Genomic DNA, 17,224 nt, shown 5'->3' on the forward strand with positions numbered 1-17,224 from the left:
TTCGAATCCTGAGTGAGTCTCTCGTTAATAAAAGCATGGTTGTGGGTGACTGCATGTCTGAAAAAAAACCTGATGACGGGCTACACCTATGAGGATTGCAGAGGTAAGAGTAACAGGTCCTAGAAGCTACAAAATGGCATGGATGAGAGTCAAGATTTATTCGTTCATTCCCTTGTAATCCTTAAGAGAATGTAGGCCCACTGGAATTTCAAAGACCAGCGCTATTGCGCAGGACAAAAGGCTACGCCTGTGAGGATTGCAGAGACTATGGTAACAGGTCCGAGAAGCTACAAAATGACATGATTGAGAGTCAAGATCTTTTAGTGCATTCCCTTGAAAACCTTAAGAGAATGAACGCCCACTGGCATGCCAGGGGCCTGCACAATTGCCCAGAGGTAGGTAAGAGGAAAGTGGAATGAAATATGTAGAGAGGAGTGTTCGTACCTCATCCTCTCCGGCGGCCGTGTTCACAGAGTCCATGCTCTGGCTGAGCGCATTGGGCGCCTCCATCGCGACCAGCGCCCCAGGAGTCATCAGACCGCCTCCGCTGCCCCCGCCGCCTCCACCGCCGCCGCCCCCGCCGCCTCCGGCCCCCGCCCCCGACTCGTGGTTCTCCAGCTTAATTGTGTTTCCGGCGACGAGCGCCACGCTCTGATCCACGCTCGTCGTTATGCTGTTGTTGTTGTTGTTGTTGACGACGACGACGCCGCCGTTGCTGCACGGAGAGCGCTCCTCCGGTTCCGGCTGCTCCTCCTCCGGTGTCCTCCGGGGCCTTTTGCTCCGCGGCCCGCCTAGGGCCTCCTCCGGGCAGGGGTCCGGCGCTGGGGGAAAACCCCGGAGCTGGGCCCCAGGCCTGCACGCCGGGGTAGTCGTGGTGACGCCTTTGCGGAGACCGGGCCGGCGGCGGGGGCAGAGCCCGGTCCACCTAGATGCCGGTCCTTCCCTTCCACGACCCCTGATCCCGCGGGAGAGTCAAAGCCCGACTGCGCGAAAACTCGCGCTCCGCTCCCACCGACACGCGCGATAACAACAATTGCTCGCGAACAACAACTGCTCGCGAACGAAAACTGCTCGCGAACAACGACTGCTCTATATTTCCTCTTCCGTTCTCTGCTGCTCGTACAAGCCGATGTCCGTCCTCGCTCAGCGGAGCACTACCACTCTGGGGGAACACCGCGTCATCGCAGACGTCGTGGAAAACAGGTCGAGGGTGACGGAAATTAATGAATCATATAAAATGCCGCTGTCTGGCACCGCGCTTTGAACCCCACTCGCACAAGAAAACTGTGGTGGCAGGTCGACGTCAAAACACACACTGCTCCACACCCTCTTGGCAGATCTCCTGGACGGTCGGGAATGAAATATTATATCCGCCGCCGCCGCCGCTATCCTTCAGGGGAGAGCCTGGCACGAGCCGCTCGCATCAACGTGATCGCTTGTGCTCCGCTTTGCAGGGCGATCGCGTTGTTTATTTTTATTATTTTCTTTTTCTACACGCAATGGACGACGCGTAATCCACCAAACGGGCTGATCTGGGCGATTATAAAAAGCGACGGCACCACTCGACGAAAATCACATTCAACAACAACTCCTCTCGATCCCTTAGTAAAAGGTCTTCTTCTTCTTCCAAAATCACTTGTTACAAAACAGCGCCTCGGGGAGAGAAACCCGGCGCTCTCTATCTCTCTCTCGGTCTGGATGTCTGGCTCTTGGTTGTGTTCGTGAGGCGGCGGTGAGTTGGTTGTTTCCGTCCACTGGCGTGCTGTTGTTCACTCCTCGGCGCCTCACCGTGGACTCGGGGCTGTGGCGTCGCGGGGCGCGTAGAGAGAGGAGATATCTCCACCAGGACGGCGCACCTGTCTGCACTCCCCCTCCCCCCCGTACACGGGCCGCACGCGTTTCCTGTGCCCCCCCACCTCCACCAAACGACACTTCCTCCCGTCACGGCCGGCGGACTATCCTCCTCCTCCTCCTCCCTACGCTCCACTGCTATAAGCCGGCCCTGCGGCAAGGTTCGCTGCCCACGGCCTGGTTGGTGGTGTCAGGGGGGACGGGGAAGGAGGCGTGCTAGGAATTGTGGGATGGTTGCGAGCCTTGTGTAAAGTGACTGCGGGCTTATGGCGAGTGAGGAGGCGAAATAATCACCAGGGGGTGGGGGAGGGCGATTAGGAGGAGGACGGGTGGGGGGAGAGGAAGGAGGAGGAGGGGGTGGAGGCGGAAACGGAAAAGCGGTAACCGAACGGCGATATTATTCGCCGTAGGAGGGGGGGGAGAGAGTGTGGGTGGGGGGATAGGGGAGGGGTGGGAGGGGGCGATATGAAACGTCACGGGCGTCGAATGGAGTGGAAACAAAGGAGTGACGCGAGGCGAATTTTGCGCGAATGACTCGGCAGTGCGACAAAGAGGCCGTGCAGCCTTCCCAGATTATCTCCCGCGTGCTTCCGAGAAACTGCGCGACCCCGGCGCCTCACGGAATCACGAATCTTCTCTCTGGTAAACCCTTGCCCTCAGCTTCGGATTGGTCAGCTATTTACTTTGGGTATTAAGGACACGATGTGACCTAACTATTTTACGGGCGTAAATATAACGCTTTTTGTAAACAACACCAGACCTTTTTCGGTGAACGAAGTGCGTGTGATCAAACAAATCGAATGATCACACGAATCTGCTGAGTCTTTTCGAACAGAGTATCATCTAGGTTTATAAGTCCAACTACTCTTCACACTTCTTCAATGCGTGTATTGGTTAGGTTCAAAGTAGCAAGTAATGAGGGAGTTACTTCGTTCATTTCTTTCTCCCCATTAAATTTTTTTCTCCGTACACCAGGTTCGTCCGTGACGCGTTGAGTGCAGCGTGAGTCCGCGTTGCGTGCACTTGCGTGACACCCCCTCCCCTCCTCAGCTGTGCGGGGGGTGGCCCCGTGTGTGAGAGGGGGGTCAAGTGGCCCCCCCTCTTCTCGAGTGGACGAACACAAAGGAGGCTGAGAATACACCCTTTCTATATCGGAAGGGGTCGCAGGACGACACAGCCGGCCCCTCGGGGGCTCTGCTGCTAATTGGGCGCCTGCCCCGGGCAGGTGTTTGCTCTGCCCCTGCCCCCACTACTCCTTCCGGCACCCTGTGCACCCCCGCCCCGTACTACTGCGTATTTAAAACAAACGACGCTTGTGCACCAGTTGACGATCGACGGAGCGCAAAGCAATGGCGGTGTTGTTTTCGGCACAATGGAAAGGGCGGTGTCCCCACGGATTTAAAAGGGTCTTCGGCTCGCCACGATCACTTCCTCTGGACCATAGCACACTTCCTTCAGGGCAGAAACACTCGGGAGAGATAATTTGTGCCAAATTCGAAAAGTCCTCACTTCAACTCGAGATCATTCTCACATATATATCGATAATAATACAAATATCACTCGATTGACATCACTTTCATCTAATAGGTTTAGAAATAAGATAAAACTATCGATATTTAATACTTTTTATACTGAAATATATATTTCTCTCTTATTAAATATAGATATTCATGGATCTGATGCGATGGGTAATATTTTTGATGAAGATGATTACTTTTTTAAGGAATTCACACGAAAAGATGGACGTAGCTCATTGATATGTATGGGTTAGACGTCTCCTCCTCTAGATTCTTCCTCACATCATCTTGCTCTGTTCCCACCGGGAGTCGAACCTCGGCCGTCTCCTGAGAATGCAGCCCCTCCTCCGCCTCCTCCGACACCCCATCCCACCGTCCGCCCCACCCCCGGGGCCTCCGCGGATGACACGCTAAGGCTCTCCCGCGCCCACTACTGAACCACGGGCCGAGTACGCTTGCATCCGACCGAGCGGCGTACGCGCAACAGCACTAACACAACAATGGACAACAACCGGAGGACGTACAACAACGGTAACGACAACAAACAACCGAAACAACAATGACGCAGACAGCTAGCTGGTGTTGGCCTCTCGGCGGACTTCCCACATCGACTCGCGCGCACTCCTTTCTCCCGCTTGCGAGGGAATGATCGGAGGGGAGGGGAGGGGCGCCCCTCCCCTCCATCGCCCTTATCCACCTGCGCATGGAGGGGAGGGGAGAGACCCAGCGCCGCCAAGCGACGCTCGCCCAAAACCGTGAGCCTTTTTTTCCCCTCCCCTCATCCGCCGCGCGCAGACTGACTGACTACGGCCGCCATACGACAGGTGTGGAAGGGGGAAAGAGGGGGGGAAACGGGAGGGGAGGGATTTAGGCGTGGGAGAGACTTGTACTCGATGCATCGGCGATGTGTTTCGGGATCGGGAAAAAGGAAGATGAGGAAAAGGACGAGATATGATTCTCATACGTGCGCTGTGTGGTAGACGGAGCGTCAGCAAAACAGCCTCCTCTTCAGAAGACTCATAACTCTCGACTGGTTTTATTTTTCTACACGGGTTACACGTACATATTACTCAACTTTAGGCAAAAACAATTATCAAGGAGGAAGATCTTGTGCTCTCCCGGGCGAATACGCTGAATAAGGGTTTCTTGGGTTCCCCGCCGGGTGAGTGCGTCCATTTTCTCCAATGTTTCGGGAGGAGTATATCGGGGAGATTGGTATCGCTATTGTAACGCGACTATAGGAACATCGGCGACACTTGCGTTTAGCCGAGCGACCAAGCCGACCATTGCCGAGCATTGGATAGCACATAAAAAAGATATCTATGTTGATGATGCGGAAATACTCTTCCGAACGTTCAATTCCACTGAAAATGGATGATTAAGCGATAAAAAAATATCCTTAGTTATGATAATTACAGTAAAAGCAGTTCTTCTTTAACCTACCTGCGTATTATTCGTAAAATTCCTCTTTGAAAATTGTAAAGTAATCTTGCGCTCCAAACGACCCATCGCCATGCGTGACGTCAGAGTCCAGTAAACAATACGTTTACGTCGTGCAGTAGACTATTTGTCTCAGTTTTAGAAAAACACATGCATCTCTCAGTACAATATATTTTTTGCATGGCATTATATGTTAATTTCATCATTAGTCATGGGAAATATTTATCCTGAATAGTTGACAGGTTTAAATAATGTATACATACATACTGGAAGATTCAGCACAGTCTTGACAAATAGCAAACTTTTTTATCATCCTTATCTACGGCGATTTCCACTGTATTTATAAGACTATTGTTTTCACTTCATGTTCTGGTGTCACCTTAGCCCCAGCAGTGCAAGCGCTCACGTTTATTAAAAAACTGCTGAAACACCGCATGTCTCTCGTCCATTAGGAATGCTAAGTAAATCGGCGTAAAATATGATCTGTTGTATTTCTCCAAAAAGTTAACTTCACATATTCTAATATTGCACCAAGTAAACATTAAAAGCAATGAGTAAATGACAGTAGTTAAATGAAATACAAACCAAGCTTTAGATTACTTGCGAACGAGATTGTTTATTTAATTTATGTTACACTTGAATTTCGCTGTTTATCAACTTCGCGCCGAGAAATCTTTATTACTGGAGAAGAAATGAGCGACCATGAATTAATCTACCTTCCGAATGTTTCCATAATGCGTCTTTACGAAGTCGAAGTAATCCATTGGGCAATACACACACCGTAAAAACTTTAAAACTATTCACAACTGCTTTTGACACACCCTTCAAGGTATGAACCAGTATCTTCGCAGATGTTTGTTATCGTCGTTACTGTTTTGTTATTGCCATGGAGCGAATCTGGTTACTCGCATTATGACGTCACAGGGCGTTCTTGTGGCGTGAGAGAATTTAGTAATTTTTGCGAACTTTGAAGCTGTGTAGTAACAAGAATATTGAGAATCATGAAGTCATATTTTGCGTACGTTAATAACTTTAACTTACATAATTAACAGTGTCTGGCGATATCTTGCCGAAATGTTTGATCTCCATGAGAATAAACTAAAATGGGTAACTTCCACAGAATTTTAATAATGACACTACGTGTCGAAACCGGGTCGGTACTTAAATAAATAAAATTGTGTGGAATTTTACCATTTTAGTTTATTCTCATGGAGAACTTTAACTTACTTATCTAGACATTAAAAAAATTAACTGTTTAATTTTATGAGAGCACCCCATGCATGGCCGAAAATATGTAAAGAGTCAATGGATATCCGATTGCAAAGGCGGTATTTAGAAATAGAGGCAAGGGGTAAGAACACGAAGGGGCCAAAGCTGGAAACTATTAAGTCATTGGAGGACGAGAATCGGCGACGGAAGAGAACCCATCTACATTTCAGGCCACCATTAAAACACCAATATCATTATCGTAATCAGTTACAATTTGGCAACTGGCCAGGTGGTAACATGCACATCCAAAAAAGAAAACACAAAATATCCAAAAATTCACATATTAACTAGGCAGTGTATACATTTTAAAAATTAAATTAAAATTTCTAAAAAAATTAAGTCACTGTTTTCAGCTTTTTCAGCATATTTTTACATTACCAGTAAAGGGCTAAAATAACTCTGCAGGCAACCTGTTCCAATCTATAATTGTTTTATTGAGGTAGGAATTTTTTTAAAGATTCGTCTTCTGCGCCCGGCATTTAATTTTGAACTGATGATCGTTCCTACCAATGAAATTAGGTTTTCCCACTTAATTGCTTAGTTCTCTCCGTGCTTCATCCCCTTTAAATGTTTTATACATGCCGCAGAGTCGGTTTCTTCTCTTACTTTTCTCCTTTTTCTTCTCTTACTGCCCACCAAAGATTCCTAACCCAGTATTTTTAACATTTCTGATACGCTCTCTGTCCTCCGATGCTTACCCAAAATTGAGTGGAGTGATATCTATGCTGCCTCGGTATCATTCCCTGTGGAAAAGGAACGAGTCGAACCAAGAAACGTTGGAGAAAATGGATGCTCTCACCAGGGAGGGAACCCGAGAAAACCATTTTCAATTAGCAATATAAGTTTAAGTCAAACACTTGACATAAAAATCACTTCTAAGGTTCGAGGCGTTTATAGAAAAAAAATTATCGTGAACGGGACGCCATCTATAATTCTTCTTCAGAACTACCCTTAAACATTCGCACCAACACTGTCTTCATATTGAGTGGAGTGGTATCTCGGTGTCTTTTCCGTATTCCACTTCTCCGTTCCATAAAATATCCATGTTATTCGTCATTCAAAGATGTCGTCTTCCAATGATTCGGGGTTTTAATTAACTAAAAATAAACACGTAAAAAGCGCATGAAAAACTTGAATGCGACTGTGCGCGTTCTCAATGGATCACGCCAATTATCCGTTAATTCAAAATCGATTAAACCCCTCCACGATTTTCGCGCTAATGTCACCAGGTTTTGCACTATTCTTTCCATGAAATCCGCCATTTGCGCAGAGGTGCCGGATTCTCTCGCTGAGGCACTACCAACAGATAATCTACTACTAACTTTTTCTCCGTACCGGCTATTACGTGGAAATGTTCGGAGCATACAGAGTGGACTATAATGTGCATTTGAATCTAGATAAAGCATAGAAAATTACACTTTGTACAATTATTAAAAGTACAATTTCCAACTTTGACATACAGGCTAATCCCTGTTGTACAACTGTCTGTTCGGTCTAGAACTAGATGGCTTGGTGTTATAACTGGTGGCATTCCTGACGAACAATAAGGTACGGTCTAAGGATAGTGTAGAGTATCTAGGATAAGGTAGGATTCAAATCCCGGCTAAACCAAATGCTTTCTGTATGTTAATTTTTATCCTTGCTACACAGGCTAATGTATACATCGGTCAAACCTATATACCATGAAGATTTCAAGATGATCACGTAAGATGTAAGCGATTAATATGTCACAAAAAAATAGCGTTAAAAAATAACGTCCCATTACTATCATCACCACCATCAGTGCATAGATTGGCTTGACCAGCTACACATACACTCAACTCATCTATCGGATAATCTTTAAACACCCACATAATTCTTCTGTTTCGTGTCGAGAATGTTACGCTGTCCTCCTTGGCTGCGGGGTAAAATCCTCGCTTGCCACACCCGAGGTCGCGGATCGAGTCCCGCCTGGTTTGATTGCCTCTTTCCAGTGCATCGATGTTTGTGATCGTCCTATATTGTTTTTCGTTTGATTCCTGCGCTGTAGAGGCGCTGTTTTCGTGGCTGTGAAAATAAATGTCCCTCATCTGCTGCTCTATGCATCCAGGGATGCCGACTTACAAAACATATTGGGGGGGGGGGGGGGCAAACCGGGAATCTTGCCTTGGAAAGTTTACAAGTAGTGAGTTTTAAGTTTTTTAAGCATTTAACAAGAGTCAAATGATCAACATTAGAACCCTGATAACTCGACTATCGATATCTGGACACTACGGGGAAAATCGACAAGCCTGACGCATTTTTTCTCACACGCATAACGAATTTTTGAGGGGGCTCGGGCCCTCTCAAGCCCCATGGAGTCGGCGCCACTGCATGCATCTCACCATGTACTGATAAAAATATATGTACAGAACATTCCAAAAGTATTGCAACGAATTGAGCTGTATTGTATCTTACTCCCACCAGAAATTTTCCCAACCTCCATTAATATTTCTGACCACGACATTGTGTTGAGTAGGGAGATGAATTGCAGAGATCTTACAATTAGTATTGGTGAATGGATCGCCTAACTTTGTGTCCCACTAGCGGGCCATATGCCCGATATAATTTGCAACCCACTCACTCAGTGATTCAGTACGAAGGTTGGTTTGGATAGGTTACGATAGAGCTCACCACGATCCAAGCCACAGTCTTGTGAATTGCATATATTCAGTGTAGGGTAGCAAGTTCAACTTCCTCGCAATTCCATAATTTTCTTTTCGGAATTCCGAGGGCTTCGTCCAGAATTTGAACCCGTGACCCTTAGAAGGCAACCACAATAGGCTACTGCACTACTCTTATGATCAATATTTAATTATTATTATCAAATAATCGTAAGGTGATCGTCCCCCTTTCATTATATACATAAATGCCCTCTACTCCCGAATTAACAATAACATTGTTCATTTGATGACGACGCTGTCATCTATCGCGAAATTAGCGACTACTCCGACTTTGAAATGCTATCATCGGATTTAACCAACGTTCATGTGCAGAGCCAAGAGTGAGGTATAGAAATTCATCTTAGCAAATAAGTACACGGCGGTAAATTTATTTCTTGCGTAGGTTGTCCAACTATTCCCGTGTCTATGTTGTGGATGGTGTCGACATAAATGCGACAAATGAAGTGAAGTATCTGGGAGTTACAATAACTTCGAAACTATCGTGAGAAAAAAATCATATAAGAAAAATTTGTGGTGGAGCCCTGAAGAGGATAGAATTCTTCAAGCGTGTAGTGGGAAGATGTTTGAATGTAAAAGTAGAAGAGAGGTGCTATTTCGCACTCGTCCGGCAGCACGTTGAATAATAATAATAATAATAAATATAATAATAAACTCATTTATTGCTCTAGGAGTTTTAACTCCTTTGTAACATACAAATTGTTAAAGTGGTGAGCAATACAATTAACATAGTGAGCTAGAATTAACATAGTAAAGCTGGAAAAGAATAATTTCTTTTTCTAACAGAAAAAGCGAACACTAAACATACCAAGAAATAAATAATGCAACTTTAAAAAAGGAAATTTGGCTTAACAAATGAAACAAGAACTAGATTACTACTTCTCACACAACAATAGGTATTAATCCCATCAATGAGCATATAAATGATTATTTAATTACATGACCAGTGTTCATGGGTAGCCAGAAAGTAGGTGGGTGACAATCCTTTTCTTAAATATTTCCCGTGATGCACTGTCTTTTACATGTTTCGGCAAACCGTTCCACAGCTTTGAGGCAACAACAGTAAATGACTTCTGAACGGTAGCCGTGCGCAACTGTGGGGCATACAAAAAACTAGGATCTTGTCTTGTAACAACATTAGTGTGTTTACAGCTGGGGAAAAATGATCCTTTAAATACAGAGGGCTACCATATTTGAAGAGATTTAACATAAAACAAGCCATGTTATATTTTCTCCTTGATTTAAGATCAAACCAGGACAGCTTTTTAAAATAAGGGGTAATGTGTTCATCTCGCCGTAAATTAAAGATGAATCTCAGTACGACCGTATAGACGTATAGATGTAGAATATGCAATGAGCATAAACTGAACATACTTAGACTCTGAGACTGCGCGCTGGGCTTAGATTGCTTGTGCAATTGATAATGGAAACTTTCAGAGCGATGCGGACAACATCATGATAGAACGTCATTATATTTCCAGGTCCGACAGAAACGATTAATTAGATATTATGCCGAACGGATAGGTTTAGGAATTCTTTTTTCGCCCCAACAATATCGAGTTGTAATAAATGGTTGGCTTAGTTTCGTAAGAGCATTTCTTTTTATGTGTAAACGGCTGGTGTCCTGACACCCACCGCCACACTCCTTATGAGGTGGTTTGCGGACCATTATGTAATCTATGACAATTTTTACATTACTGTTAGAAATTTATCGATAGCGTAATAGCACTTTTTACAATTTAATGACTATGGAACACTAACAACTCTTGGACGATATTTTTCAACCTTGTCAAACCTTGTGCATTACAATCACTGGCACTGTGATTATTAGCAGTAGCTTAACGGGAGATGTCACGTTGAAAATAACACTATTTTGGCACAAAAAATGTTCCTGAATGTCTCCAATCATCGAGCGAAAGTTGCATTGACTGGAATTCACCTCATAATACAAGCACAGGCAGTCCTAAACGACGAACTCTCCGGTACCTACGAATAAACGGATGAAGTTATTGCATATAAAAGCATAGCGGAATTAGTAAACATCAAACTTGTTCTAATTACATACTTACTTAAATGAATGATATGCCGTCGATAACATCAACTTACAATTAATGTATCCCCCTTCCAACGGCCGTGGTTCAGACTTCTACAACGATGTTATTTAGGTATTATAAAATTTTTGGGTGAACTGCTCCAGTTTTATATTTTATGCCCTTACTCAGATATTAATATTATAAATAATACGAAATATGAGGGCTTCCGAGCCTCTATCGTCGGATATTTTGCTTTAAATAGACAACAATCAACACGCCTCACAAACGAAGCTCTCACAACTGCTGGAGTGCTGGCAACTATTACAAACAATCACAACAATTGCTTCGTGTGATATTTAGGCACCTATGACGTCATCGAGGCTTCGTCGGCAGAGGCTTGGGGGGGGGGGGGAGAGGAGGGAGTTTTTGGCGCTCTTTAAAATTCGTTATATTTATCATTGAATATCTCGCGAAGGAAAACTAAGATTTACATGCGTTTTCCTTTGTTGAATTCAGAAAATAATTTTCTGTCCGCCTGTGAAATAAAAAAAATTCATGCAAGTTCCCCATTATCTCTGCAGATGCATTTACCCTTCCACTACCCTCTCCACCATTCTGGCAATGCCACCCACCCCCCTCGTGTCGAAGGACCAACCACGGAAGAGTCTCCTTCCTTTTCGTCTTCGTCCGTCCTTCATCTCTGAAGAAAGACTCTCTCTCGCACAAGGGAGCATGATAATGATCGCGCGGTTCAATCCGACGTGTGTGACGTGGCCGCCTCGGCTCCGAACTCTGCATTCCCGCACGTGGCCTCCCTCTCCTCCGCTTGTTTTCGAATCATGTGCAAGAGATGCAGCCGACAAGGAACACGCCACAAGAGCGGGAATACCACGTGGCACTGAATGTTTACAGCGTGGTAGATGTTTGCTATCGTCGTTACTGTTTTGTTATTGCCATGGAGCGAATCTGCTTACTCGCATTCTGACGTCACAGGGAATTCTTGTAGCTAGAGAGAATTTAGTAATTTTTGCGAACTTTGAAGCTGTGTAGTAACAAGAATATTGAGAATCATGAAGTCATATTTTGCATACCTACGTTAATAACTTTAACTTACATAATGAACAGTGTCCGGCGATATCTTGCGGAAATGTTTGATCTCCTTGAGAATACAGCGGGCGTCAGGGGAGGGATGCTCGAGAAACCCCAATCGTAGATGAAACATTTTGGGAAATGATTGCACCGACTTCTTCTGTAATTTTTTTTAAACGTTTATTTGCTTAGTGGTGAAACATAACCCAGTACTCTTCCACAAACTTTTTATTATTAGCTCTCAACTAAATTTCGACGTCTATACCGTCATTATCAAGACTAACCATTATCAAGATCATTGCCAAGATTAGTCTTGATAATGACCGTATAGACGTGTAAACTAGTTGACATCTAATAATAGAAAGTTTGCGGAACAGTACTGGGTTATGTTTCACCTTGAACATTTCATCGCTCCACCAAGTAACGTTCAAATTTTATTTCCAACTCCCCGAAAACAGCTCGCAATGACCTTTGCATCGAAGATCCCAACAACTAACAATTTTACAAGCACGAACACCCTCGCCCTGGGTAGAGGTGACTTACCCAGACGGGACTCGAACCCGTCACTGGATTAGCGGGCGAGGACTTCACCCCGCCGCCACCGAGGTAGGCAAAAAGGTTTCTAGTTTCTAACCTGGGTGAGAGCCGGGTATCATAGCAACTGGACGATACCGGAAAATTGAAATGAGATTAGTGTATTTAGAAAATTAAAACGTCACAAATTAGAACAGCTGAACTAAATCCTCATTGACATAACTACTGGAACCTTTTCCAAATAATTAAATGTAATAACACACATTCTATGGACAAACGCAACAGTCCTTTGTTGAAAACTTATCTTTATAATAACATGGACGGTAAAAGGTTGCTGAAGTATGTTGTACCTCATACCTTTAATTGTATGCCAAAGGCTTTATGTAATCTCAAATCTTTGGCCGCCATTAAAAGAAAAGTGAAAGATTGGTCAATAAGTGATATTGTAAACCTTTAATTTCTTTATTTTAATCTGAAATGTACAAAATATATTAAATCATCATAGTTTTGTTTAAAAGCCCCTAAAGTTGAAGTTGAAACTTGTAATATAAATGCTATGCTCTCAATGTGCCACATGTTGTATTGAATAACTGGAACCTTCTGACAAGCCATATGGCTTAGAAGGACCAAGTTCGTATATGAAAAAAAAGGCAATTATTATTTTTTTTAAATCAGCAGTCGCAGAACACTCCACCTTTGGCCACGACGTCGACATGACGAATGCAAAAATCTTAGCCAATAAGGTATAATGTAGAATCCAATTATTCAGTGAGGCGTTGGAGATAGGAAGCACGTCAACGATTTCAGCAAAGACGATGGACAAAAGATTAGCTCATTCTAGTACTCTCTAGTAAGTAAGTACTGTTTCTAGTAAGAGAGAAATGTTCAGAAAGTATCCTATATCTATCTTTAACCCCTCCTAGCCTTAAAACAATATATAAACTCCAGGCGCAATAAGGGCAGATCGTTAGCGTTGAGGAGTGACAAAGTGTACATACTTGGAAAAGAAACGTTGGTATTTTAACACTGGACGCGATTTCTTTTGCCAATTCAACCTTGGTCGCATGCGTGGAAACATTATCGTTTTATTTCTATTTCATCTGAAATGAGTTTATAACGATGGCTTTTTTTAGATGGACCATATAGAAATTCTTTCAAATAAATTAATAAATTGTTTCATTACTCCAAAAAAATACAAAGTACAGAAAGAATTAATTACATAAAAAGGAGTAACTTTAGGTAGCCATTAAGGACAACCTGTTTTATGGCTACCATCATTTACAAAGGGTCATGCTGACATAGAAACATTTTAGGCACAGCATTTGAATTGAAGTAAGTACGTACATGTATTACATGGTATTATATCACAGAAAAATATCCTCCATACTTTGCATTCTAAACAACCAAGACTGTATATTTTTCATAATTGCGTTATTATTTTTTGATTTCAGACATGAATCAGGTAATAAGTTATACACTTTTGGGCCTATAAACAAGAAACAACGTTTATACAGCGTGAAGTTAGGTCTTGGTAAAGTAATACGTGATCTTCGTAGGGTGAAGGAAGGACGGTTGTAAAATAGTAACCCCGTATTTCCAATTCTCAAGAAAAATCGACGTAAAACCTTTGAAATAAAAAGATGTCTCAAGGGAAGCAAACCTATACTACAAAATAAAGGAAAGGAACTCTCAAGAGAGCTCTTTTTTTAAATTATTCTAATAAGCCTTTTTTGCAGTAAGTATAACAATGGATCTTATTCTTCATCTTGGCAATAAAAGTTTTGAGGACTTAATTTTTCATGAAACATAAAAATTTAACACTATCTTTATTGTGAAGTGGCTATGAGAATTTTAGCATCGCATTAATCGTGAACCGCGCGAAGCTCTTATCTGATTAGAAACGTATTAGATTACATTTAATGAAAGATATTCAGAGTTTCATCTTTGCATAACAGTGTATCGTTGCAAGGAAATATTGCACCTTTAAATCCAATAGTATCATAAAAACTGCCGTAAAATTTGCACTTCAGACAGGCTATTGGTATAAGCATAAAACATAATACATTCGGACTCCAGCTCTCGCCGCATAATTTCACCTATGATTCTATTCTCTTGTAACATAACGATCATTCCAAACCCTACTCCAGATCATAATAATTAAAATGTAGACAGCACTGAAAAGAGTAGAATGAGGAAAATTTTTATCCTTATACATCATGTAACTCAGGTTTTTTGGAGCGCTTCTGCTTTCATGGAGCGATAAAAAAATCTCGGATAAGTAAAATACCTTAACTGCAGTGTAACCACTACCCTTAAAAAAGTTCTTACGATAATATTACCCCTGAAACACTTCTCCACTTACCACATTTTCCTTCACGAGGAAGTTCGGTCATAAAATTTTATTCAAGTGGAGTTCTAAATTCAAATGAAACAACTTCGCAACTTGGATACTTGCTCAAAGCTCTCATGATATGGCCGCATTATTGAAAAAGCAATGGCCAACCTCTGCCTGGAGGATGCACTTAAGCTTTTTTCCCTGGCGTATGATCCATTTTTTCAATGTTAAAATGCAATTTTTCGAAACATTTCATGTGGAGAGAAACCTGGCGTCCAACCGGTTGGCGTTTGAAGTTGGAGTTTGGCGTTGACTGTTTTAAACGAAAGACACCGAGGGGATCACAGGTTGACGTCCAATCTAACGGTCGTAGCAATTTGCTCAAAATGATTACTGCACATCGCCCGAGTTGAGATTGGATCTCCTCTGAAACATGTGATCGGTGTTCGACCCCGGTTCGCTGCAATAGGAAGCGAACTATTCTTAGCCCCATACATACTTCCAGAAATCCCACGGCTAGCTGCAAATTATGCAGTTGAAAGTAGACTTCTTGCTATTTCGCAATCATTTTATTACCCAACCGGTTGCAAAACCTCAGTGCCATTTAACATTTTTGGCAATTAATAGGGTAGTTTCCTTCATCAAAGAAAACGAAAGGCATTGATTGCGATTCGCTACCCACCATTAGTGTATTCATAATATACAAATTATTTGGTTTTAGAAATCCCAGTTTAGACGAATGGCAATGGTCAATTTTAAACTCATTTAAAAAAAACCCAGATTGGCGCCCGTGCGATTCCACTCCACGTGACGTCACAGGGACCTAGTTTCTATACGAGTAGATAGGAGTTTTACATCGTCTGAGATTACCAATGCATGCATGTGGCACAGAGCTCAGGGAAACATCTCTTAATAATAACACATTAAAAATACCTAAGTTCGGAAAGTTTCCTTCGTTTGATAGGGGAATAATAATCCTTATTTAAGCCAAGCGCTACCTGCTAGCAGGGTACTCAGCTACCTGCTAGCGGCCGGCGTCCTATCAGCGCTCAAGCCTAGCCCCAAGGTCACCTCACACGCCGACAGCTGGAACCAGAAATACGTCACACGCACATTTCCCATCATTCCTACTTAGCCGTTGCGTTTTCGCGCGCTTGAAAATTTACACTTTTCGTTTAACCGCGAAAAATAGATATCGTCATTCGAAAATATAAGAGCATGAAATGCGCACTCCAAGAGTAATAATCTTTGGATTTAGGCAATAAAAAAATAATAGGAAACCACCCTATTTCCTTTTTTTAAACAGCTTGTATCCTAACACGACCCGCCACACATATATTGAGGCGGATTGTGGATTGATATGTAAAAGTAGATGTTTGAGTATGGGAAGACAACCTATATAGTAAACCGGAATGAAAGGAGGAGTTGAACAGAGACGAATTATATTGTATGAAGTTAAAATACATCTACATCTACATAATACCCTGCGAGCCACCTCTAGGGTGTTTAGTACGGAGTGATCAATCACCAACATGAAGCATGCAATTGTATTCCCACATGCACACCACACGGTCCAAAAAGTGTCACGTACACTAACAAATTATGCTACCATATGCTACCATAGGAATGGTTGACTTCGTTAGAAAGTACACTGCTCTTGAATGTATCTAAAAGGTTTAGTCTACTTTTCAATCTACGGTCCGACAGAGATTCCCATCCGGGTTTATCTAAGAGGTCAGTTACACTAACAAGACTATCGTAACGACCTTTCACATACCTGGCAGCTCTTTTTTGCACGCGTTCTAACTCTGTTATTAAGCCTTTTTCATGAGGGTCCCAAACACTGGCAGCGTATTCTAAATGTGGTCTAACGAGGGAAAAGTAGCTAATTTCTCTCACTTTGTCGTCGCACTTTCCGAATATTCTTTTAACAAAACCCATTTTACGATTAGCTTGACCGGTTATTTCTCGTTGTCATTGTTGAGTCTAACTCCTAGATATTTCACGGATTCAACAGTCTGTAACTGGATACCCCGAATATATAGCTATGTTGTAGGGAGTTATTCTTCTTCCAGAAATTCATTACGACGCATTTTTTTCAAATTTAATTCTAAAAATAATAGGCCCCGGGGAGATTCGAACTCCCGATCTCCTGTTTACTAGACAGGCGCTTTAACCAACTAAGCCACGGCGCCAGTTGGACGTTAATATTCCCTCCACATGAAATGTATCGAAAAAGTGCATTTTAACCTTGAAGAAATGGATCACATGCCTGGGAGAAAACTGAATACAATGTGAATAAATCTGCAGTTGCCTTCGCTTGGCGCATAAGAGTTATTTTAAAAAATAGGAGAGCAGTTTGGGATATCAGTAATGAATAGGTTTTAGGGATATAAAGACTGAGTCAATGGATGAGGACGAAACAGCATCGAAAGCAGTCGGCATTGGTAAACGGGG

The 17,224-nt window shown here is 43.0% G+C and overlaps 1 protein-coding gene and 1 non-coding gene across 2 annotated transcripts in view; both read right to left on the reverse strand.

The window, feature by feature from the left end:
* The window catches only part of LOC124163192 (protein couch potato-like), a 267,554-nt gene extending 265,377 nt beyond the window's left edge, over positions 1–2,177 (reverse strand). Inside the window, exon 1 of the mRNA XM_046539928.1 lies at positions 445–2,177. Coding sequence (XP_046395884.1) covers positions 445–534 — 90 coding nt within the window. The 5' untranslated portion in view covers positions 535–2,177. The remainder of the gene's footprint in view (positions 1–444) is intronic.
* A 14,711-nt stretch (positions 2,178–16,888) lies between these two features.
* Trnat-agu lies at positions 16,889–16,962 on the reverse strand. Its single transcript has one exon. It is a non-coding gene; the product is annotated as a tRNA-Thr (tRNA).
* Positions 16,963–17,224: the final 262 nt, after the last annotated feature.

This window comes from Ischnura elegans, chromosome 8 (assembly GCF_921293095.1).
Source record: "Ischnura elegans chromosome 8, ioIscEleg1.1, whole genome shotgun sequence".
In the NCBI taxonomy this organism is placed as follows: Eukaryota; Metazoa; Arthropoda; class Insecta; order Odonata; family Coenagrionidae; genus Ischnura; species Ischnura elegans.